Source organism: Passer montanus, unplaced genomic scaffold, assembly GCF_014805655.1.
Source record: "Passer montanus isolate IOZ18808 unplaced genomic scaffold, ASM1480565v1 scaffold11, whole genome shotgun sequence".
In the NCBI taxonomy this organism is placed as follows: Eukaryota; Metazoa; Chordata; class Aves; order Passeriformes; family Passeridae; genus Passer; species Passer montanus.
Genome location: NW_024357613.1, coordinates 16,141,633 through 16,167,538, shown reverse-complemented (window position 1 = coordinate 16,167,538; position 25,906 = coordinate 16,141,633). Strand labels below are relative to the sequence as shown.

General features: G+C 41.1%; 2 protein-coding genes across 2 annotated transcripts; both read right to left on the bottom strand.

Moving 5' to 3' along the window:
* Nucleotides 1-1,991: 1,991 nt before the first annotated feature.
* On the bottom strand, nt 1,992-6,032 carry LOC120512219 (cytochrome c oxidase subunit 7A2, mitochondrial). Its single transcript, XM_039730277.1, has 4 exons — nt 5,898-6,032; nt 4,695-4,784; nt 2,971-3,055; nt 1,992-2,206 (listed from the first exon to the last, which is right to left on the bottom strand). The coding sequence occupies exons 1-4, from the start codon at nt 5,913-5,915 to the stop codon at nt 2,148-2,150; spliced, it is 252 nt and encodes an 83-aa protein (XP_039586211.1). The 5' UTR covers nt 5,916-6,032; the 3' UTR covers nt 1,992-2,147.
* Nucleotides 6,033-9,716: 3,684 nt separating this feature from the next.
* On the bottom strand, nt 9,717-22,025 carry TMEM30A (transmembrane protein 30A). The gene is made up of 7 exons (XM_039727851.1): nt 21,712-22,025; nt 16,160-16,276; nt 15,453-15,560; nt 15,111-15,198; nt 14,497-14,640; nt 12,634-12,840; nt 9,717-11,739 (listed from the first exon to the last, which is right to left on the bottom strand). The coding sequence occupies exons 1-7, from the start codon at nt 21,982-21,984 to the stop codon at nt 11,546-11,548; spliced, it is 1,131 nt and encodes a 376-aa protein (XP_039583785.1). The 5' UTR covers nt 21,985-22,025; the 3' UTR covers nt 9,717-11,545.
* Nucleotides 22,026-25,906: the final 3,881 nt, after the last annotated feature.

The following is a 25,906-nucleotide window of genomic DNA, read 5'->3' as shown; positions in this document are numbered from 1 at the left end:
AACAGCTGCACATTCTGCTTTCGTTGCACACACAAATGTACACACAAATTTACTGCCTAGCTCATCACAGGATTTTTATAGTTTGGAAAATTACTCCTTTCAAAATTCTTCATAATCCCTGTAGGCAGGAAAACATGTGAGCTTTTTAAACATGTTGAGCTTTCCTTACGCTGCCTTCCAGATGCCCATCACTTGGTCCACATCTTGAGGGTAACACTGGCATGTGATGGCAGCAGAAGCCTTACCAGCATTGCACAGAGCAGACTGATTGCTTCACATTCTGTGCAGCATAGTTTACTGTGCCATGGGGTGTCTCTTTGTAGCAATCAATGTTCATCCCCACTTTACAAACCTTTTTCCCACAAATCCATCCAGGTATTTCTTATTCTTTTAGTCATGCAGTTGGCCAAAGCCACTTGTGCAGAGAAGCTACCATTGAGGGGTATTCACCCATTCACCTTTTTTTTTTAGATTTTTGGTTCTACTAGAGAGAGTCCTGAGTACACTTGTCCTTCTCTTCCAGTTTGCCTCAAGTTTAACAAGTATACTCTGGTTCTCCAGGATAGCAACAAAAAATTGGAAACAAACTTAATCCACAAGAGGCTTAAAATAGCACTGTAGTGGGAGGATAGATGTTTGAGCTTGTTTTCACATTTTGAAAATTCCACTGTTTCCTTGAGAAGAGAAACAAAAGGATTACTTTGATGAAATTATTTGGGCTTTTTTTAGAAGCTCCTTATTTGTTAGAGAGTCAATACCAGACTTTGGGAATAATAACACACAAGCAGCAACTGGACAGGGAAGTAAAAAAGGCACAAATTCTGTTAGGAACATAAAACTGAACTAGGGATGCACAGCTACAATGTGTTTCCATTATGACCTTCCCCAATAATTGCAATCAAGCTAGTAAGAGCCATCACAGTACCTTACAAGTGATGCTTATACCCTGCTGTGTTGTCCCTCCAACAGAGAGTGGGGGGAAGTGTCCCATGAGGCCCAGGGCTGCTGAATATGAGGCTGCTTCTGTCTATCTATAGACTCATACACTCAGTCCTCCTGGTTGGGGGGCCAGCAACAGGCCCCCACCACAATGTCACCTGTCCCTGTCCTCCCTTTAATCCTGACTCATAATCTCCCTGTCAATTTCTCAATCCCCAGGCAGAGTTCCACACATCCTAGCTGGTCTCTGACATGAAGGGTAGCACCTCCAATTCTGTTAGGAACATAAAACTGAACTAGGCATGCACAGCTACAATGTGTTTCCATTATGACCTTCCCCAATAATTGCAATCAAGCTAGTAAGAGCCATCACAGTACCTTACAAGTGATGCTTATGCCCTGCTGTGTTGTCCCTCCAACAGAGAATGGGGGGAAGTGTCCCATGAGGCCCAGGGCTGCTGAATATGAGGCTGCTTCTGTCTATCTATAGACTCATACACTCAGTCCTCCTGGTTGGGGGGCCAGCAACAGGCCCCCACCACAATGTCACCTGTCCCTGTCCTCCCTTTAATCCTGACTCATAAGCTCCCTGTCAACTCCTCATGCATCCCCAGGCAGAGTTCCACACACCCTGGCTGTTCACTGACATGAAGGGTAGCACCTCATCATCCCTGCTGGTCCTTCCATCCCATCACTTCTCTGTGATGCCGCTGAGACCACAGCCTTGCCCGCATCAGCACGTCTCTAACTCCTCCTGCTCATTCCCTATGATGCGTGCATTCTCACAGAATCACTCCTGTGCTCCTGATGAGACAAACTTCCTGGCTGGAGTGTCTGTGGGTCCTTTGTGCTGCTCTGCAGGTGCTCCTGCTGACCTGTAATCCCCTTCCTGGCTCTGGGCTGACACTGGCATTAAACTGAGATGAGGAGTGGGACGCACTGAGGCTCTCCTCTGCCAGCAACCTTAGTTTAAAGCCCTCTTCACCAGCCTGGCAACCCTATGATGGAAAATGCTCACACACATAAACAGATGATACAGTCCAGACACCCACTACACCACATAAAAACTGCTTTATTGATTGCAGTTTACATGTTACAATTAACGTATGATTCCAATCATTTAGCCAGCTGCTTATAATAAGCTGCCACCACAGTCACATGGGAACTGGACAAAGAGATGTTAGTTGCTGAGGCATCCTCAAATGGAATCAGTTCGGCTTCTTGGGCATTGAAGAGACAAGCAGATAATAAACAGCATACATTGTTCCTGAATTAAGAGACAGAAAAGATATTTTCAGATTAGCACACAGAATTCCTTTGAAGTCAGCTTTCCAGTTTGTTCCAGAAGAAATACCGACAATAAGCAGCTGCAATTCAGACAAAATACATTTCCACAGCCAGGTCTCAATTTTTTTTGGTGATTCACATTTTAGAGAAAAAAAAAAAAGCTTAAATACATCTCCACAGGCTGCACAAAAATAAAGAGATGGGGAAAAAAAGTGGGGAGAGGCACGTCTGCGGAACCTACACAACCATGAAGTAAGTTACTCATTCTTGAAGTAGCTGAACTGAAAATCCCTGCAATCAACACATTTAAGAGCTTATTGCAAAATTAGGTAACAAGCAACATAAAGATTATATATATACAGTATTATGAACTTAGTGATATCACCCTTCACTAAGAAGAGTCAGGGTAGTGTGAAAACTGGTTCATGTACATGCTATAATTACATTTTACTCCTTTGCAGAATAAATTAAGTAGTTCTGTTTTTCTCTACAGAAAAACATACATAAAACCTGAAGTATTCAGACCATGGTGCTTAGTCTGGGAAAAAGCCATATGAAAATCTAAACCTGGAAAAAGCACAAATGAATGCACAGTACGTCCAAATGTGGTTTTTGCTTCTCTACATAAACTTTGCATGTTATAAAGACATTGAAGACCTTGTGTAATTATTTTACAGAAAAAACACCATCCATGTTGGAGATTATACCAAAGAAAAAATATTTTAATATTAGGATTAGCCTTACCAAACAGCGTCAGACCCGCAGTGGTTCTATACAACATAGAATCTTTTGGCCCACCTTTAAGATGCACTGGGAGGCCATTATCTTCCTAATGGAAACAAGTGACAAAAATTAACTATTTATATGCAGTTCTTGCAATATTGTGTTAATATAACTACAATTACCCAGCAGAAGAATTACTACCCCACATTATCTTTCTGACTCCCAAAAGACACTGAACTTTATTTAGATCCTGCTCTGTCCTGAAAGCTTCCCCTCTGCCATAAGGTAATGACTCACTGAGGGAGTATAATAAACCATGTGCACAGTTCGTATCTAAAGCAGATGCCTGAACACTTCTGACACCAGCCAGACCCCTCAGGTGCATGGGATGTGATTAGAAACCTCTAGAAACCTCCCATCCACCCATCCATCCATCCATCCATCCATCCATCGCAGTACAGCCAATGCCTGCTACAGGGAGCAACAGAGTCTGTATTGTCACTTGGCAGCATACAGGAAGTTGTTTTGCTCCACCCAAAATAAAACTCCTAAGCACCAGATCCACGTGATCTTTAGCCCTGTCAGCAAGATGACGCTGCTCTGGATTTCAAGCCAGCCTCCAGTGCTGGTGACCTGCACCTTACCCCAGCTTAACTTGCTGTCCCACAAGAAAGGAATGAAAGGAGGAAGAGATATGCCTATAGATCTCTGCCAGCAGAAACTGAACCTCTGACCCCCTCCCATCACCAACATCACCCTCCCATTCCCTTCCCCTTGGCTCACAATGAACAATGTGCTCCTTAGTCAAGTGTCTCAACAAGACTGGCTTTCTTTTTCAGGGAAAAGAAAAGCAATAAAAAAGTAGAACTATTTAAGGGGGGCTTCTAATATACTTGGTCCCTTTCATTGAGCTGAAGCCCAGTTTATCCTCAGCATGAAGTTACAGCTCCAGGCTGTGGCTCAGAGCTGGGATTACTCTCTTGAGTGTTCTCTGCTTTTACTACTTCACTTAGTGGCCCTATCAATCAGGAACAGAGTAATTCAGAAATTATTTTTAAAGATTCAATAATTTTCAAGGAATTAATCTAATCATTTAAGATCCTTACAGTTTTAATAACTGAGAAATAAGGTAATACCACATCCTCATCCTAAAAACTATGGGGTTCATCTATGAGCTATAGAAAGAGATGTAAAATTGCAGGTTTACTTTATTTGTTCATTGGACATACTCTAAGATTCAATAATTTTCAAGGAATTAATCTAATCATTTAAGATCCTTACAGTTTTCATAACTGAGAAATAAGGTAATACCTCATCCTAAAAACTATGGGGCTCATCTATGAGCTACAGAAAGAGATGTAAAATTTCAGGTTTACTTTTTCACTGTATTTCTGTCTTCTCACTCGTTTTCTCTATTTGTTCATTGGACATACTCCCCCATACCAACTAATTTCAGAGTACTTTATCTTTGTACCATGCCTAATACTTATAAGAAACTCCAGTACAAATAATTTCATGGGGTAAAAAAAAACTCCTAAAGAGTCAGCAAGTCAAGAATGCATGTAAAAATACTCAACCTCTGCAGAAAATAACTGCTAATTGCAAACGCTCTAGTCATACAACTGATTTTGAGAGCTCTCTTCAGATTTGAAGGGGAGCCTGACCAAATGTCTTTAGAAAAAAACATGCAGTTATGATCTGCTAAAACCTTGTTAATCTACTAACATTATTCAACTCATTCATACCTGAAATAGCTTCTGATTCTCAGAAACTCTATTTTCAAGCTGCCTGCGTGAAGCAGTGCTTATGGTTCTCTGGGAAATCTGGCGAAGAGCCTGAAATAAAAGATAAACAGTGTTTTAATAACAGTGACATTTTACAGCTCAGTCTACACTGGGTAGAAATTGCTTCTTCGAAAAGCAAGATAGAAGTGGGACAGAAAGGCTTTTAAAAACAAACATACAAAACTTCACCAAAGAAAAGAGAAAGGATTATAAAAAGAAAGGCTTTTAAAAACAAAGAAATACAGAAAACTTCACCAAAACATGCCAGTTTTCAATTCAGTAATTCTCTCACCAAACTATGTAAAGGACTGCTTAACTGCTTAACTGAAAAGGAGAAACTTGGAAAAATTACTTTTAGTAAGATACAATGGATTTATGGATCTGCAGCATAACCTTCAGGTTCCCTTTCAGAGGAAATCTCAGCCTGTGCCCCCCAGACCTCAGTTTTAGGCATCATTTTCTGTGTCTGACTAGCAAAAGGGACAATAATATTTTTGAGAAACGTGTTTGTGAGGACAACGAATTCCTGTCACTGCTGCAGTTCACTTAGGAGCCACCAGCACAGGAGACAACCTTGAAAGTGATAAGGAGACACCCTCATCCCACAACACACACAGCTTAAATCACCTTGCTGTGTCCTGAGCTGGAATCTGTTTCCACAGACTGATCATATAAGGTAGCCTACCAAAATCAATGGCCTATATACAATTCTTTAATCTGCCTTGGCTAAAATGTCAAGGCTCAAAGTGCAGTAGCTCTAAGCTGCGAGCGGCCTCGGCCTCCTTCAAGCAACACTGACAACACATCGTTCCCACACAATTACCACCGCAGAAAACGCAGCCACGGGGCGAGCAAACACACAGGTGATGCTGGTTGCAAGGAACGGGACCAGGCATCTGCTCTCCTTACCCAGCCCAAACAAAGACGCTATAAAATATATCTCCCTAGAGACGAGCTAAGTGTACCCGAGGCCCTCGACTCAGCCTTATCCTCTCAAGTTCCTGCAGCTCAGCACTACACGGACCTTGCCCCGACCCCCGCAGGTCGCTCCGCAGCGCCCGGCAGGGAGAGCGGCCACCGCGGCCGAGCCCCGCAGCCGGGCGGGCACGCTGGGCGAGCCCCACACAGCGCCGGCGGCAGCGGGCCGCCCGCCCCGGGCCTCACCTGCACGTTCCGCCACATCGCGGCTGTTGGTCCTGTCACCTCCCGCCGGCAACAAGGGCAGCGGAAGGGGAAGCGGCTCCCCCGCCCACGGCGGACACACCACAGAGGGAGCGGCCCGGAGCGCCGCCGCAGAGCCCACAGCGCCCCCCGCCAGTCCGCCCGGCACGGCTGGGACCGCGCGGTGGGGCCGGGGCCGGGGCCCGGGCTGAGAGCCCAGCTCCGGGAAGGGGGAGCGGTGACCTTCAGAACACGCCGGGCCGGCAGCGGCTGGGGCACACCGGGAGCGTTCGATTGCCCGCGCCACACAGCCCCGGCGGGGAACCTGCTGCCGCGGGATTCTGTGGTTGCGGCCGCCTCCCCGCGCCTTCAGAGGGCGCTTTGGGCAATCCATGAAACGTCCCCCTGAGCTCCTACACACCGAATTTTAAATCTCCTTTCGTTGAAAAGTTTAATACCTGCAGAGGGCGGGATGCGTGTCCTGGGAGGGCAGCAGCCTGGGCTGCGCCTGTTCTTGTGCACTCGCTGGACATCCCCAGGGGCCGCACTTCAGGCGGGGATGGCGAGGCAGGGCCTGGGTCCAGCTCAGGGAAGGGGTTCTGGCACCCCTGGGTGCACGTGGCATCCTTTGTTGAGCCGCTACACTCAGAAAACCCCAAACCACCTCATGTAGTAGCTGCCCACTGCCTCAATCCCCGTTAGTTGCTGGGGCACAGAGTACTCTGCGTGTGGCGGGGGGGGGGGGGGGGGGGGGAGGAATCTAACTTCAGCTTCATATTTCACGATGTATAATTATATAGAGCAAAGAAATGCCAGAACTGTATGAAATACAAACCTACTCGAGTCTCAGGAAAGAATGATTTGCCCTTCAAGAAACTACTCTGAGAAGCCTGTGTTTTTTCTGCATTGCAGATCTAGCCCCATAACTGCATCTTCTCATGCTTCAACCTTATGCTGAAATACAATGCTGTCGAATGCTCTTTCCTGGCTTTGCTGCAGTTGAAGTGCACTTAGTTTTTGGCATTATTACTTTTGCACTGGTGCCAAACCTCATGATGAACATCGTGTGTCAAACATGACAAATTAGTGCTCAATTCAGTATGAAAATAACAAGGATCATATCTCAAAGCACTACACTTCTTAATCTTACGAGCCGTCCCAGAAAGAAACTAAAAATGCAATGATAAAGAAATATTTACAGGTACAGCCTTAGCTGTGCAAAATATTAAAAAAAATCTAGAAAGCAGAGTTGTGGGCAAATAGGTGCTTTAACAGAGGAGGAAATTGGATGCATTATTTAACAAATGGTTTTCAAACATTGAAGCAGTGCTATCACAGAATAACACTTAAAAACACATCACTACCACTGCAAGACAGATTTCCATTCATTCCTCTTGCAATCTTATGAGTGCATAAAATATTCTATTCTGATTTTTCTACACTCAGTTGAATACCAGTATCTCAATTGAGATACTGGTAAAAGGATCATCATTCACTGAGAAGTTATTAACCCTGATTTCTGTTGCATGGGCTACTTTGTGGTATATCTGAATCTAAATTTCAGGGATATTTTCTGTAAAAATACACTTTACAACAGAAAGGCCATACTTAAGGATTGGCATGTAAGTTACCTACTGATGAAAGCTACGTAATAACTGCTCAGAGCACGCCCAGCTGGTCTCTTCAGTGTTGATTAATTCGTGAAGAAATGAAAACTTGAGGGAATGAGAAATGCAACTTACTGCTTTAAGGATGAAGATGTTTCATTAGAAACAAACACACTGCTTCTTCATTACTGAATAGAGCAACTCTTGCATCTATTGCATTGTATAACAAAAATGTTTCTCAAAATTCATTGTTGAACAGCTCTGTTTAAGCCAGAAAGAAAGCAGGCCTGGTAACCTAGCTGTTTAGAAGCATTAGTCACAAGTGTTCTACCTCTTCAACCAGCAATACAAGGGTACATAAATCCTGCTGAAGGGATAACACATATAATTAGGGCTCAGTAGGCAACCCTAGGGACAATATTTTCCTTTCTTCCAAGAATATCACAGTTCAGTCCTTCCCATTTTCATAACAGAACTAATGAGGTTATTAATTACATTCTTACACCTCTAACACTAAGCATCTCTCCATTTTATTTTACAAAATTTCGGCACAGTCCTCAGGTAAAAGTTCAATTAAATTTGCATGTAACTGGTATTCCATTTGCACAAATTGTTTATTTTACATGATCTTTATCCAGGGTCTAGTGAGTAAGATCTCCACATAGTTCAATTTATACTTTTTAAAAAACTCCTTGTGCTTCCTTAATAATTGACTTACACTTTTATTCCTCTTTATTGCATCCCTATGACAAAAATGAGAGATAATCTTCCAACTTCAGACTTTGTAGCAGCAGTTGTAGTTGATATAACTCAGGTGGAAAGTATCACTTCACTTTCAAGCACAGGCTAAAGATGTTCAGACTGGGAGGCTTATGGGGAGGTAGTTTCTTACTTGAGACTCAGGTCATGTAAGGACCTGCTAATTCTTATCAGGCCATTTCGTAATGGTCTTCAGTCTTAATTGATACTGTCAAGTAAGATTAGACTTCACATGTAGGCACAGAATGCAATATGGTGATCGAACATTCTGTGAGCTAGAAGGGAGGGAACTTTTACAGGAAAATACTCCTGGTGCTCTAAGGAAAATTTAATACTACTGCTAATCAAACAAGTAAAATCCCAAAACTTTTAACAATTGGGCTTTCTGAAAATAAACTTCAGAGTCTATTTTTACGCTGCCAGAAGCAGTCTCTTCTATATACTGGCCACATTGCTAAGAAGCAAGCAAGCATAAAATTGACTTAGATTTTCATAATTTTTTCTTCTCCTTGGAAAGAAAGCATTTTGGGCAGGTTGTTCAACACAGACAAGCCTTTTATACATGGAACATTTTGAGGTGTTGAGAGATTTCATGTTGTGTAATTGAATTAAAAAAAAACCAAAAACCAATTTATGTAATACTTAGGGTAGATTACATTTTCAGGAAAGATCAGAAACCCTTGTCTTGTCACGGGAACGCTGAAGATCAGATTACTCCGTGTTTATGCAATGTTCTTTGTCTTCCTCAGCAGTCGCATTCCAATAACTTTTAATTTATTGTAGGTACCTGATTTAGACTTAAGTCACCTTTTCCCACTAAGCACTCTCTTCAACTCAGTCTAACTGTTCTTTTCCCACTGCAAGTAAGGCATGTGAGAGAAGGATGCAGTCAATAACATTTCCAACCAGCCATGCTCATTGCTCTATTTGCAGATGTTACTTGACCTACATTCTCATGGTCTTTCCTCCCCCAGAGATTTCTATTAAAAAAAGACAAACTTGCATACTTCAAGATTTGATTTTCATAATTAATCCTTGAAAGATTCCAATGATCCTTCAAGGATCTCCATTGTCATTGTTATCAACATGACTCCCAGACAAATGAGCATGAGTGAAGGAAGAATTTGCAAATTTGACCAATATTTTGAACTCTTATAAGCATTTTAAGCTCCATAGGCACACTGTCCCATGCATTTACTGCTAAAGACTCTCAGAGAATCCACTTAATTGCAATAAAAACAAGACAGCAATTCTCACCCTGGTGCACTTCATTGAGATTGAAGAATGGAAGCTATAGTCAGTCAAAAAAAAAAGCAAGGCATTGAAAAATATTACCAGGTGAAGAGAGAAAAATTCTTTTTTAAGTACAGCCCAAAAAGCAGCCTTTCCCACTTGGAAAAAATAGGAATTATGAATGGAGCAGAATATATTTGCATTCCAAATAACAAACACAAACTTTAGAAATCAAAATATTTTAATAACCAGTAATTTTGAGACATCCCCTTGCTTATTTACTCTATCTTGGACTAGCAGCTACCCCACAGCTGAAAGCCATTTTAACACATTCTGCAAGTTTTCAAGGGTACGTTACCCTTATTCTGAAACTCCAGCAACATGAATACAACACTGTAAATAAAATCTTAAAAGGTACTATTTGAAAGCCCTGTTCTGCCAGGCTGTACTATGCAAATAAATTATTATATGTAGTTACAGAAAGCTAGCACACTGGAAATGCTGCCTCATTCCACAGTTTATCCAGACTTACACATTTAAACTCTTAGGCTACACAAGTAACCAGTTATGTGATTATCTGATAAATAAATAGTTTTGTTTAAAGTTGCCTGTAGATTAAGCTATTGGACCATGCATTTTTGTAATAAATATGCAAACCCAGAAATACAACTCATTTAAAACTGCATTTACACTTAATGACGTCTTTTCATCCAGATAAAAATAAATACATGTTCAAGAACAAAACCCAAATCTCTTATTAAATGGTTTGCAGAATTTATTAGGTCTCTTTTAATATACTCCATACTTTATCAAGCTAGTTGCATATAAAGTGATCTCCACCATATACATTAGTTTCTGTGCATTGTCTAAAAAAAAGTCACCAAAAAGTAGTATTTTGCAGTTAACTTTTAATTAACCTAAAGGTGAATCCTTCTGTAATTTAAGACACTACCTTCACACTGCGTCTTAACTGCAAGATTTAAATTACGTTTCACAGCAAGCTACACCTGCATTTCAGGGAAAAATGTCACTGCCCTCTCAACTTCTGAACTCTTACAGTTTACTTCCTAAACACCACAAAAAATTAATGTGGTGTTCACTCCAAATAAGGAAAAAGTATACAATTCCCTTAAAACAAAGCCTGCTCAGAATACATATGCTTTAAAAAAATTAGGAAACTCCTAGAGTAAAAGGAATTCACCCCGATGTATGAATGGAAAAAAACCTTTTAAGTTCTTCTTGATTAATGCTAGGTGCTGCTCATAAAAAGCAAAACCAGCAAAAAGTGAACTAGTATTGGATATGACTTAAAGTGAAGAAAATTAGAAGATTATATCTGCAACAAGCATGTCCCAATTTAGAACAATCTTTTAAAGGGTCTCACGCAGATAATTAACAAATAGGTTTTCTGGTATTTTCATAGGATGCTCATTTACTGGCCAGGCACATATATTGTAAATATACAAAGAATCCAGAGTGCTGAAGTTTATAGAGCACTTAAAGGATTTAATATAATAGAGGTGGGTAGGACACAGGAAAAATATTTAACAACTTGTATAAATATATTAAAATCTCAGCAAGAAATGTAGGAGCCCATGCACACAAGACAGTAAATCGAAGAAAACATTTAAGACTTGACTTCTTCCAACAGCACTGACACCTGAATTCTGGTAAGTCAACAATTTACAGTATCTTATAACCATCTTTCTCCACACAATCTAAATGTACTGAATCATACCAACATTACATAGCACGTGAACAAGCAGCAGATGCATCAAGGGAACAGGAGCTATATGCATCATGTGGCCTGCCCAGTTAGAGGCAAACATCAGAAAAACTGTTTCTGACATAGGCAGAGATACAATCAATAGAGCTAATTGTATACCCGTCATTTTCAAGAGTTAATCCACAGTATGGGAAAGGGGAGCTTTAGATAAAAATTATGCACCCAGTCTCAGAAATGACAGAAGCAGAGATTTGTCTTTCAAAAACTGGGTCCATTCTGGACTGGCCTTGATGCACATGCAGTACATTTATTTTCAGAATGCAGGATTAATTGGGAATGTCTGCACTGGTGTTTCGATTGCCGTATTTATGATGAATGAACAGCAATACCACTCCTAAGAAGAAGCATATGGACCCAACAGTGATGTAAGCAATTCCCAGGAAGGGATTTTTGCCTCCCATCCACGAGATGGTGCTGAGGATCATCCTTTTTCGTCCATCAAAACTGTGTACAGGATAATCTGAAAAAACATTTAGGAAAACAAAAAGCAAGTTTCTATACCCAGTTTGAAGTGAGCACATTAAAATTTTGGGTGATTTCAATCAGGTTCCAAATACTAACTGCTGCCTCTGGAACTGGAACTGCAAATATAGAACATTCAGCTGTTCTTTTTGGATAAAACTAATCTGGGCATTGTCAGCTACTTCAAAACAAAAGCATGTTAGGAGACACTAACCCTGAAGAAGAATAAAATGCACGATTTTGTGTGTTTATGAAAGTAGTTTCAATAAAGTGAGAGAAATATAAATTTTAGTCCTTGTGTCTATTTTACTACATTTTTTTTTTTACATTCTCCCATTTACATACACTCCCCACAGTTTTACAGCAAAGGAAAATACTGCAGTAGCTATACAAAAAGTATCATTAAGTGCTTTTGAATTTTAAGAATTCAGTAACTATGACAACCCTCCTTCTCTAGTCTCCTGCATTTCTACCTAATATTTAGTCTCCCTAAAAAAGAATGACAGACCTTCACCTGATCCACAGCTCTGTCATTTTTGTGACCTTCAAGGTCAGTTTGCCTTTCATTACATAATGTCGTTTCATCTTGAAGTTACAGTTCTTAAATTCCTTGGCTACCAGTTGCCTCTGTTCTTTCCACTTTTCCTATGCTTTTCTCAATTCCTTTCCAGCACCCAACCAATCTGATTTCCTGTCTCTATGAAGCTATTAATGCTATAAAACTAGCACAGAAGTAAAAGATGTAACAGTCTATCTGGGTCTCAGGGCCAGTTTTCAACCACAGCTCAACACCATCTCTTTTTAGAGATGGTAAGAAGGAAGGCTAGCTCCATCTGATAACTTGCAGATATGTATTTGCATAATCCAGCTAAGGCCTGCTTTCAAAGGATACTGTATGCAATATCCAAAGAGTATTTTCCAGCCTGTAAGGTAGGCTGAAAGTTGTTCTTCCTTTCGATGAGACGATAGAGCTTGCGGAACGTTGGCAGAGCAGCGGTGCGCATCCACACGATGAAGTCCTCATTGATGAAGCCGTTGTTGTCAGGCTCTGAGTCCAGCATATACACTGGCTTGGGCCAGTTCACAGGTTTTGTTGTGCCTAGAATTAAACAAAAATAATACAGTATTTCAAATACAGGACTGAGTAACACACTGCCTCATCAAAACCCATTCTGATGTCAAAAAAACCCACATTAACTTCTAAACAGTATGAACAGACAGGCTGACTCACTACTACTGCAACACCCTGGGCTGTTTATTTTGCAGTTTAAATAGTCTGAATTCTACAAATAAGTAACACAATCCATAACAGCACTGTCCATTTGTTTAAACAATTCATGCAGGTGGGAAGTCGTGTCTCAAAACACTGCTTGGTGGGTAATTCTCCATTATGATGATAGGCACTCGGCTCACTTGGTAGAATTTGAGAACCACAAGCATGTAATACTGTAAACATCATTTCAGATTATGTCCAAATGCTTTTGCTACTGTTATTGGAAATACAATTCCACGTTGTATTAAGGTAAGGTATCTGCTTTTCCAAGGGTAGCCATCACACTGACAACACGTAATTTGGCTATGACTAAGCAAAAACGCCACATCAGGTTGAGCCTGAAGTTATTATATACCTTGCATAAAACACACATGCTCTTAGAGGCCTAAGAAGGGGCTTTTTCAGACACAGTAGCCAAAGGAAACTTTTATTTGCCAAACTGTGTATAACCTAAGAAAATGAGACACATAAGTCACTTCTAATAACAAAAAAACAATAATCAGTTTTTTTAGAGAACAGCATAGCCTAGCCATAGAAACATTTAAACAAAAACTCCATATGAAGAGTTTAATTTAACAACTGCAGGATTTCTTTGTAAATTAAATCCAAACACAATATAACTTGTACTGGTCTTGACTGGAATAAAATTAAATTTCTTTAAAGTGGCTGGTATGAGACAATGTTTTGGATCTGTGCTAGACACAGTGTTGATAAAGAGTCATGTTTCTGTTATTGCTAAGCAGTATTTGCCAGCATCAAGGCCTCTTCTGCTCCTCACCTCAACCCACCTGTGAGGAGACAGGAGAGGTGTCCAGGAGAGACTGGGAGGGGACACAGAAGGTATAGCTGATCCCAGCTGACCAAAAAGATATCCCATACCACAGAAAAGGGCACGCAGAGGTAGGCAGGCCTAATTTAGCTCAGGTACTCAGATGGTGGTGAGCAATTATTTTCTTTTGCATTACTTGTTTCTCTTGGGTTTATATTTTCCTCTCTCCTTGCTGTGTTTTTGGTCTGGTTGTTTGTTTTTAATTACTGAACAGTCATTATCTCAACCTATGTGCCTTCTCACTTTCAGCCTTCCAATTCTTCCTTCCACTGAGCAAGGGCGTGGTTAGTTAGACACTGTGTAATGCTTAGCTGCCAAGTGGGGTTAAACCCCAGCAGCATACATTACACATTTTTTAGTATTCAGGGTACAAAAAAAATCCCAGAAATTAAAAACTACCAAATTAATGATTACAGTAAAGGTAAAAATCAAACATTATTAGAAACTTGCAGCTTTTATTATTTAAGACAACCTTTCAAAAAGCAGAGTAGTCCTTAGCTTGGATTTCTTCAGAGAACATTTATTTAGCACATTCAGTAAAATGTCAGTAAGGCAAAACTCTGAAATCAAAACGTGTTTGAAATCAAAACTGAAATCAAAAGGTGTTTGAAGCATTTTGCTGTTCTTAAAATTTCACTTTTTTCTTTTTTTACCTTGAAAAAGCGCAGTTAAGTTGTTTCCATCTCCTGTAGGATTCCTGAACTTTACATTTTTATCTGTCCACCACGCAATGCCTTTTTTGATCAAAGGGATCGGAGTCCTTGTGTCATTATCGATGCGGTATAACTCCAGTGTATCTAAAGACAAAATCAAATTAGAAGATCAGCTGCAGAAACATTCATTAGACAGATGATCTTGATAAGCACTGAAACAATTACCTCCAGGAGAAAACACAACAAAAATAACCAGACAAGGCATTTACTATCTGCCTGACACAATAACAACCTGTTGTGTAAGAATCAGCGTATATGAGATAGCAGTTTATTATCCATGTATAATATCTATGTTTCTACATCACAGCAGTAGCAGATTCTCACAACAGTTATTTCCATCCTTTGTGTGCTATGAGATTAAATTAATTATCCTAGCAATTTTTAAACAAATACAACCAGTACAGGATATTTATTTTATTCTGAACAATGAAAATGTGTTAATTCAAAACCAAAAAAGCCCATGATATCCTTATCCAGAATAATGTGCAACACAACAGAAAACATACACTAGATCACAGACCCATATAAATGAGAACTTAAAATTGTGACCATACCATTAAACATACTGTTGGCAATAGCTCCACAAGGAGCAATGGGTTTGTCCTCGTTTGTGCGGTAAGGCTCACATTCCTTACTTGGATTCTGACAGTTAGAAAGAAAAAAGGCAGATGAGTCTGTGCTAGTTTATACAACTAACTTGCTTTTTACTACATTATCAACATGAATTATAATACTTTGCAGTTATTTTCAGTAAACAAAATATCAATTCCTTATGGTTGCCTACTGTTATACAAAAATTCTAGTACCTCATTATCATGAAACTGAGTAATTTATGTTGTGCTTTATGCAACAGACAGAAATTAGTTGCTCATTCACATCCAAGCATTAATACCTACAAGTAGTGAACTGTTGTCTCCATTTAGCTGGCTGTCATCTCGAGATTTCACGTAACGACGGTGGTTTTGATAAAAGTTGGAAAGTCCATAATACATGAATACGTTGCTCTACAAAAAAGAAGATGAGGAAAGAGGGATTTCATTCACACAAACCTGCAATTTTAAGTTCTTAAACTCTTAGCTTTATAGCAACATTCATAAAGCAAAAACCTCAAACTTCATATTGAGTACATAGAAGTACTATCCTAACAAGGCTGAAGTCAAACAATATAAACATGCTACCAACTATCAGAATGATATTTGGCCAGCACCAGTCCCAATACCTGTCTTGTCCAATGTAGAACCCATAAGCCTCATTTGCCTCCAATCTGCCAGAAAGCACTTATCTGGCATTTCCAATTCCTGTTAAACTGAGATTTTTTGTATTATACAGGAATAGCTCATCTACTCTCCAGCTGTGTGACACATATGGTAACTCTGAATGTGTGAAACACAAGGATTCCACCTAATGTTTTATATTTCCAGATAAATGGAGGCATTAAGAAACATCTCATCCCTCCTGATGAAAAAGAGAACACAAAAATCAGATCCATGTTCAAAGGAAAACTAAAACTAATAAAAATACTTTAGTGACAAAACTTTCATTTTCAATATGAAATAGATCATATAAACTGTTCTGACTTCATCCTGCACACGGGGCAGCATACCTCAAATGAATGTTCCAGTGTGAAATTGATGGTGCATGTACAAGGGGGTGTGCTGTCCCAGGACACATTTAAGCATTTGTTGCAGGGACTAGAAGGTTCTGTTCCCGTATAGTCAATCTGTAAGAGGAAAAGCAGTCATTAATTTACAATGGGAGAGTAAAGAAAAATTATTAAGCAAGAGAGTTGCCGTGGCATTCATTTTGCAATCATATGTATCTCAACACCAAGACCACATTCAGGCCTATCTGACAATCTCAAGAAGTCTTTTCCAACCTTAACCATTCCGTAAATGAGTTTTTGATTCTGACTATTCGCTTGATTTCAGATGCAAACAAATTGAATATGGAGGTGAAGTTACTCCTGGAGCAAAACCAAACAAAACCAACAAGCCCCCCACACACAGCTCCAAACCCACCCCAGACCAAGCAACCAAAAAAACCACACCAAAACAAAACCAGCAGACGCTCCACACAATGTTTCCAAACACACACTATGAAAAGCAGATCACAGTTTTTACATGCTTTCCAGAGAGGTAAAGCTTTTAAAAGTCTAGCTATTTAATAAAAACATATTTGTGTTAGAAAACTTGCTTTGTTGACCATTTTTAGCCACCCAATTAGAAGCAAAAATTTAAAAATCACTTAATGCCCAAAAATTGTCCTAAAATGGGAGAGATCATTACACCAATATTGTTTCGTCAGGAATGGTAAAATAATCAGTATATGGACAAGAAAGATGATCAGTATTAATCTGCCTTATACAGTATGTTCTGTCTTGAATATTGTAGACCATAAAAAAGCATTTTTTACAAATCTCTACATTCAGCCTTAGCAGCCACAAGCTCACCCTGCAGTCCAAGCCAACTCAAGTAGCCTGAGCACATCAGCTCTCTCTCACGTGTAGCTCCAGCAAGTGTGGCAGGAGAAAGCTTACGTCTGCCTACAAAAGATGTATTTCTACACTTAACATGAATTACCTACTTAGAATTTAGACTCAGATTGGTGAAATATATACCTCACTGCAAAAAAACTGTGCAGCAGCAGTAGCATTTAAACTAGAACATCTGTACAGTTACACGAAAGGCTGCTGCAAGTGGTTTGTCCTGATTTATGTTTGCAGTGAAAGGCATAACAAGAACTAGTGATTTACGACTGGGCCTAATACCCGTATTAAGGTTAGCTAAAATAAATGCACACGGTGTGTTCAGGAAAGAACTGAAGCCTATTTTCCTCAGCATCTTCTTCAGGGTCTCTCTTTCTGAGATTTCTTCAGTATCTATTAAGCTGCAACCAGCTCCATCAGCAAGCACTTTTATTGATTGGTATTTGCTCTGCTGCCAGATTTCTGACAGACAAAACCTACACGCTAATGAGCCTAGCTGAAACTAAACAGCTTCAGAAGCTATCACCTGGCAGAGAGAGGGACATTGAGAGAGGATCACAATCTTTACTGCTCAGCTAAATACGATATTAAGTTTATGCTGATCTAGAAATAGCACTGCTGCAGCAGCCATGACCAGCTTTGTTTAGCTACAGCAGACAGACCCTTCTGCTGCTCTCAATAAACAATGCATCTCATTTGAAGGCTAACTCAGGGGTGGGTGTGTTCTGCTAAAGTAAACTGAAGCAAGCATTTCCTTTAGAAAGAACTTGCCAGTGTGAGAAGTTGTTTCAGGTCAAGAGCACACACTAAAGACTAAGATTGCAAAAGACCTAAAGACTTCACTTTTAAAAATGTAATGGACTGAATTCTATGGAGCATGAAATTCATGTATATTGAAGCAGTACCATGCTTTGATGCACTGTGGTCAGCTTGCAAGCTATCAAAGAGCTTTCCTGTACAGAAACTGCCAACATAAGTGTATTTTTCTGCATCCACATTTACAGATTACATTCAAGAGAGTTTATTTAAAAGGATGAAGGCATCCATCTTCACCTCTTGACAAAGTAACACTTTTGACTGTGAGAGCTAAGGACTGACTATGGAGTCCATGGCAAGAACCTGCCTGACCCCACTGTTCTGTCCCGTGGGATCAGCCAACATCCGACAACCAGACACAATGAGCCCTTCCAAAAAACTCCGGATTTAAGGACATTGGGTATATCCAAGTTATTCCACACCAATGCCCTTTCAGGCTTGTTGGTGTCTGTCAGCTGACATACACCTACAGAAATAACATAATTACTGCATACATATATTCTCCAAACTATTTGTGATTTTGCAGACTTCTCTGCATAACCATTTCTTGTATAAAAGGCAATCCACAAATATGGTCCTCTTTGCTGTTCCTCTTTAAAGGTTTTATTAATTTTTGTATCATTCCTGACATGGGGCTACAGGAACTCAAGGCTGAAGATGCAGGCAACAGTAACATACTTACTTTCAGTTATCCATTCCTAGCCATGCCTTTAGTTAATCTGGCTTTTTATCTACCATTACACATTTCACATCAGCAGTCACAAAGATCTCTTTCCTACACATTTAATACTTTGTATATTCCTCACATTTTATCATATATAAATATGCTCTGTCAAAGCTTCTTATTCACTCCATATATATTACAAAAAAAAATCTACCTCCAAGAAATACAGAACTCTCTCATCCTTTAGTAACAGGCAAAAAGACATTTATATAGCTGATTAATTTTCGACCCGAATGAATATTTTAACGACAACTCAAGATAAATGACTGATTACACCCTTTTGAAATCATGAAAAAATGCTGGAGAAAACACAACAAAAACCTGATAGTTCTAGTACACTTAAACTGCTGGAAATCTTCCACATTTGAATTCAAGACATCTTATAAAGGAAATCAATGGAAGAGGTACATTCTGCTGTTCAGTCCTTGCACCTGTAGAACAGCGCAGTCCACAGAGATACTAATGGCTACCATACCTTGTTTCAGGAAAAAGTGACTTGAACCTAAATACGTATTCAGGGTCACAAATTATACATCCTAATCAATTCCAATACACTAAGTTTACAGGCACATACACAGAGATTTGAGAGGTATGCTGTTGCCTAGGAGGTAGGTATAAATCACCACCTGTGACACCTCCCGATTACATTTCTAAAAAAGCTTAGTCACTGCATGTAGCTTCTGGACATCTTGTCTCCCACACCTAAACTTACAGCTGTTTGTGAATAACTTTTGGAGGTTATAACTAAAGCCAGCATTCTAAGCAGGGATGTATGTAATCCAAACTTGTTTGTGATAGCAGTGTCTTAAACTGCACCCCTCAGTGGTGTTTAGAGCCCAGATGTTGGTCCTAATTGGTAAAATGTTTTATCTGTGTTTTGCAGCTGCAACTATATAGCCTTTTTTGATTTAAGCCTGCTTTCTTTTTGAAATTCAGCTGCCTTTAGGATGATAATCTTACTTGCAGAGCATCACTTCATAAAATAAGTATGAGGATCGGGCAACAGAACACAAGTTTTCCCCTTCTGACTTAGCACAGACTCCAAAGTCCCTCCTGTCCTCACAAAAGCCTAACAATTGGATTTTTGAGAATTTCAAAAGATGAAAGAGTAAATCCATACAGTAAAACAAATAAACGAAACTTTTCAGTCTTGAGTATCTTGAAATTGGAGAGGAATGAGGGTTGTGCCTGCCAACTGGTCTCCACTACAAATGGTTACTGCTGCTGTATATACACAACCTGACTGTGTAGGGGAGCGTTGGTTGTGCTTCCAGCTCACCTACGACTTTTATGCCAAATGTTAGATGGGAACAGCTGGTTTTTGGGTTCTACTGGAACTTACCAGGAGTACCTGACTGAGCTGCTCAAGCAACAAAATATAAAAATCCTGTGTATGCATACAGCAGCAATACAGGCGCAAGAAGTCACATACATTTTTGGACTTATGAAACTGATGGTTCTACTGGAACTTACCAGGAGTACCTGACTGAGCTGCTCAAGCAACAACAGAATATAAAAATTCTGTGTATGCATACAGCAGCAATATAGGCACAAGAAGTCACATACATTTTTGGATTTATGAAACTGATACACTTCTTGTTCCCATAGATCAATGCAGATTCAGTCATAATGGAAAAAGGATGTATTTGTCCAATTATAATGATCTAAAACTTTGTACTGCATTACTATAGAAATGGCTATATTAAATGCAGTTGTCAACAAAAATCAGAGTTAGCAAGGGTATTTTTATACTTCTCTCCATGGAGTCTTGAAAATGTGCAATTGTATTTACCTTAAATATGCTACAATGTGACAATTCAAAAATCTTTGTGCCCATGACCAGTAGGCCATGTTCTCTGAAGCACCTGTGCCAATTTTCAGGTGTTCAGCACAATCCCAACACTTGTTATAAGAAGCAACTGTTTCCTAAAAAATATGCTTGCATACAAATTAGAATGCTGTAAGATACACTTCAGCTTTATGGGTTTTTCCCTTCTTCTTTTCTCCTTAACTGTAAGTGTAGACCTTAACATAAAAGGGGATAAAATTTGTTTCATTGTAACCTTATTCACATTTTAAGAGAAATATAGAAACACCATTAATTCCCTACGTCATGATTTCTATAGTTAATTGGGCTTCAGTGACAACTTGCCACCAGCCAAACTATTGTCTTAAATGCCACTTATTTGAAAGTGACAGCCTAGTCCAGTAACTGGAGTGATTTGATCCACAGAAATTCATACTCTCCAATAAAAAAAACACAACAAACAACACCACACCTTCTTCCCTACAATCAATCTCAGCCATGTAAGCTCACCGAAACTAATAATAGCTGTCAATTGCTTCTCAAGGCTGTCCATCCCTAAGCCCTGTGCGTTACTTCCTTTCAACACAAACTGGTTCTGTTATCAAATGGATCTAGCTGTGATATACAGTTCAGCTAATGCTCAGCAACTTTTCACAGCAGTAGCATGGCTGATTATCAGATTTAAATCTGATAGAACTGTAAATCTGATAAATTCAAGTTTTGTAAATGTTAATTAGAAAAAGCCATACTCTTTGATCCTTGTTTCCAAGCTTACTCTGGAAACCCTGGTCTCCCATACAGCACCTGCAATATTAAAGCATCAGTGCACGTAAGAGTAACAGCAATGCATTCACCACACAGCTTTGTCCTGAAAATACAATCACTTTTGAACATCTGGAAATAAATAATGGACTGCCACAGGCTATCCCACGGATGATGCGCTTACTGTCTGTACTGCTGAGCGATAAAACGAGCACTGGGCAGTGTCGATTAAAGGCAGGCAGTAACTTCCCTGGAAGCTCCCTGGGGAGCACTGACAGAACTCACGGAAGAGCTACAGCCTATGCGGAGATGACTGTCAGCCCGGCGCCTGCTCAGGGTGATTAATGGACGCTTTGCTGACGAGGACAGACGCTAGGCCGGATCGGAACCACCCGGGTGCCGCGTCCGCTCCGCACAGGGCCCGCCTGGTCCCGGCAGGCCGGGGGGGTTCGGCGTTCCCGGGACTCGCAGGCGATCCCCGCTCGCCCTGCCCGGCCCGGCCTCCCCGAGCGGGCCCCGGGCGCTCCCAAAGCCCCGGCCGGGCACAGCCGCGCCGCGCACCTCGTACTCGCGGATGTTGTTGGAGGTGACGAAGATGCCGATGCCGATAGGGATGAAGATGAGGCCGATGATGAAGAAGGCCGGCAGCACCGTGCCCGCCGTCAGGATGGGCTGCCAGGCCGGCAGCCGCTGCTGTTTGAACGCGGTGTTGTCGGGCTTGCGGGTCTTCACGGCGCCCCCGCCGCCGCTGCCCACCGCGCCGCCGCCCGGCACGCCGACGCCGCCCGAGGGGTGCCCGTCCGCCTCCTCCTTGGCGCTGTAGTTCACCGCCATGGCGCCGCCGCCGCCGCCGCGCGACACGTGACCGGGGGCACCGCGCCTGCGCACTCGGCCGCGGAGGCTGCGGGAGGGGGCGCGGCGGGCGGTGACGCGCCGCGGGCGCGCGCGTGCCCAGAGCAGGGAGCCCTTTGACATGGAGGAGTCACGGAGTTAGGGAGTCGCGGCGTCGTCAGGATTGGAGGAGACCCGCAAGATCATCCGGTCCGGTCATCCACCCGGCACTGCCACTGTGACCCCTAAACCACGTTACCCAGTGCCAGATCCAGTCACCTCTTGAACACGTCCAGGGATGGTGACTCTACCACCTTCCTGGGCAACCTGTTCCAATGCCTGACCACCCTAATAGTGTTTTGTTTTGTTTTGTTTTTTTTCCTAATATCTAATTTGAATCTCCCCTGTCTCAGCTGACGCCATTTCCTTTTGTCCTCAATGCAGGCACAGCAGAGCAAGCCAGTCCCCCCCTCACCCCAGCCTTTCCTCAGGGAGCTGTAGAGGGAATGATGTCCCTCCACAAAGCCTCCTTTTCTTCCAGCCAAACACCCCCAGCTTCCTCAGTGCTCCTCATGGGACATGTTCTATGTGCTGGCCTGGCAGGCTCTGCTCTGGTGAGGACCAGGATTCCAGACTTTGGGCAGGGGTCCTGCCACCTCGTGCCCAGGGTTGAGGCAAGACCTGGGCCCGCAGCCTTGTCATCCCCGCTCAGTGCTCCAGCAGCACTGCCCTTCATCCTCCCTCGTGGCATGTGCTGACCCAAGGCAGCGTCCATTGGGTCAAAACCGGGGAAATCAACTTCGGCTTCCTACCCTCATAAATAGGATTAGTGCCACTGCAGAGATGTAACAATGCATGAGAGTTTTGAGAGCTTCTCTTGATGGAGCCATGTGTGCCAGCCACCGCTTTTGGGAGCTGTTCTGCTCTGTACTCCTGCTCTGCTGTCAGGAGGTGTGAGTGAATCAGTGCAGTGAATACAGAATCACAGAGTGGGTAAGGCTGCAAGGGACCACAGAGGGTGATCTGGTCCAACCCCCCTGCTCAGGGTCATCCCAGAGCACATGGCACAGGACTGCATCCAGACAGTTTTTGAATATCTCCAGACAGGGAGACTTTGCGACCTGTCTGAGAAATCTTTTCTAGTGCTCAGTCACCCACGCACTGAAGAACTTTCTCATATTCAGGTGGAAATTCCTGTGTATCAGTTTCTGCCTGGTGCCCCTTGTTCTGTTGGTTGGCACCACTGAGGAGAGTCTGGCTCCCTCTGACTCAACACCCACCCTTTAGGTACTCACACATATGGATGTTGTTGTTTCCCCTTAGGACCTAATCTGACTGCACTAAATAGAATCACAGAATCAATTAGGCTGGGAAAGACCTCTGAGGTCATTGAGTCCAACCTTTGACTGAACACCACCATGCCAACTACACCGTGGCACTTACTGCCATTTACAGTCTGTTCTTAAACACCTCTCAGAACAGGGACTCCACCACCCCTTCAGGGCCACCTGTTCCAGTGGTTAAAACCCCTTCTGTGGAGAAGCAGTCATCTTGTGGAATGCAGTGTGGGAGTATGTACCTGTATCCCAGAATACCTACTTTAGCAGGCATTGCTCAAGCTAATGCAACCTTGGAAGTCCATGTTTCTCACTTCATTGGCACTTCTGCATTAAAGTGTTTTGTGAGGACTCTCTAGTCCTTCCTATGCAGGACCCCAAGAGTGCTGCCAAATCCACATCCAGCAAATATTCGTGTATTTACTTGACTTCAAGGAAAAAAGAAAGTATAACTATTTCATTAAATAACTTTATAATGTAGTCCAATCTGAAGACTTTTTAGCTGGCAGTGGAACAGTTTATGTAAAAGAAATGCCTTTTAGTTCTCTGGAGCACCAAGAGCATCAGCCAAGACCACTGGGGGGAGCACCTGACTTGTGCAAATGTATTTCGCTCTGGAGGCACAAAAGGCCTCCTTGACATAGAGTAGGAAATTCAGATAGATATATATATAAATGTAAGTATTAATTCGATGCCTAAATAATTATATAGCATACAAAAGTTAATCATATTCCTTTTGGCATCTGTGCTAAAACTATTTTTCATTCCTAATTTATCTTTTCCACTATCTTGTGGACCCCAACTTTTGCTGCCCTTCCCCCTAAATAAGCCCATTGTCTCTAGTACCACCCTTTCCTTTATTGTCTTCTGTTTGCACTTATTACCTTCAGCTATAGTAACTTTTATTCCCACAGCATCACAGAGAATCTAGACAGATGCAGCCTGGGATCCCAAGGGTAAACCTGTGGTGAGAGATGGCAAGAAATTTCCCTGGCAGCAGGATAATCAAGGGGCAATATTGGGAAGCCAGGGGCTGATGCTCTCAGGTGTGAGATGAGTGGCAAGAAAGAGCGTGTTAAATTTGTCTTAATTATGTTTCACAACAAGACAAAAAGAAATCTCACAGGCTGTAGAGTTTATCTCTAGAAATCTAAGTATTTGAGATTTTTTCATGGATTGAGACTTTATATTTTATCACTACAATTATACTACACAGGTCTTTCAGTCCTCTTTGGACAGTAAAAGATCTCTAAGGGAAAAATAGATATTTCACTGTTTTTTTACTGCTTAAAAACTTCTGATATCTATAGCATATATATATATATATATAATCTATATTTCACATTATCTTAATGTGAAAGCTCTTCCCAATTACCTCCTTTAAAACTACAGTACTTGAAGAAGTTAATCACATCTTTAGTCTATATTAATAGATTTCTTCCTGAGTGTCCCCAAAGTACAGGCTAATTATGTGGCTAATGCACTTTTTTACATATTTATCTTAGATTCATATCCAAGTTAGCTAATGTAAAAAATTGATTAGGAACATAAATGCAAGATGAAATCACCGGTCTCCTACTCCAAAGTGTTGCAGTTCATCAAAAATATTTTAAAATACAAATTATTTCAATACACCATGATTCTATGTATGCTTTAAACAAAGCTTTATTTTGGGAAGCTTTAAAACTTAATGTAAGTGCAAAATCATAAATGTTTATGTATTTGTGTATGAATCATAAACTTACACTCATAATGAATTGGCTTTATATTAAAATTTAGACACGGAAAAATATTTTCTACTTCAACTGGGACATTTTAAATCTAGGCTCAGTTTTGGAATACCATTTTACTTGTATTCTACTCATATTTAAAAGCTGAAGTTTATTTCAGGCATGTCATCATCACTTTCAAATAGCCAGGAATTTCAGTCCAGCTGAGCTTAGTGTAGATCTTAACATGGATAGGTTTCAATTCCCAAGTAATGTTTTGAAAATAGAAGATCTGGGTCACTACAATGTTCATTCTGCTGCACAGTAAACTGAAATGTGGCACACACTAAACTTTATTCACCTCAGCTGTATTGCTCTCTAAAAGCTGGAATTTTTCTCAGCTTGCACTAAAATATGATCTACAGACACAGCTATGTTATTGGCATATACTCTCTGTTGTACAAAAAAAACAAACCACTCCTTTTAAAACATAAAAGTTTGGTCTACCAGCTAAGTATAAGCTATACCAATGAAATTACTCTTCTGCCAGGATAAGCAGCACTTAATTTTGATTCCTCAGTATGGCTGTATTAATAAACTCTTCACAATGGAGATCAGCTCCACAAAACTTTATACAGGTGCCAGAATATCCTGCTTCTTTAGAGTGTCAGCATTTGCTGCAGAACTCAGATGTAAAAGGAAAAACAGCTCCCGTGGCTCCCATGAAGACCAGATTGACTACACAGCAGTGTGATATTCCAGCTCCAAAGATGGACCAACCTAACCATCCCAGTGGGATGCTGCATTATTGCAGTCTTTCTGGCATCTCACAGCACATCTCCTGCAAGCAACACTTTTCCTTTCCAAAAAAGTAATTTC

Bases quoted from the DNA above. Each gene is read 5' to 3' on its own strand.
- LOC120512219 (XM_039730277.1), bottom strand. The intron at 3,056-4,694 runs GTATGAATGAGT...TGTTTCCATTAG, and splicing joins AGAATCAGAAGCTATTTCAG to GAAGATAATGGCCTCCCAGT. The intron at 2,207-2,970 runs GTAAGGCTAATC...CTCTTAATTCAG, and splicing joins TGCGGGTCTGACGCTGTTTG to GAACAATGTATGCTGTTTAT.
- TMEM30A (XM_039727851.1), bottom strand. From the start codon at position 21,984: ATGGCGGTGAACTACAGCGCCAAGGAGGAGGCGGACGGGCACCCCTCG. The intron at 16,277-21,711 runs GTGCGCGGCGCG...TTCCTCTTACAG, and splicing joins ACAACATCCGCGAGTACGAG to ATTGACTATACGGGAACAGA. The intron at 11,740-12,633 runs GTATCCTTTGAA...ATGTTTTTTCAG, and splicing joins CTCTTTGGATATTGCATACA to ATTATCCTGTACACAGTTTT.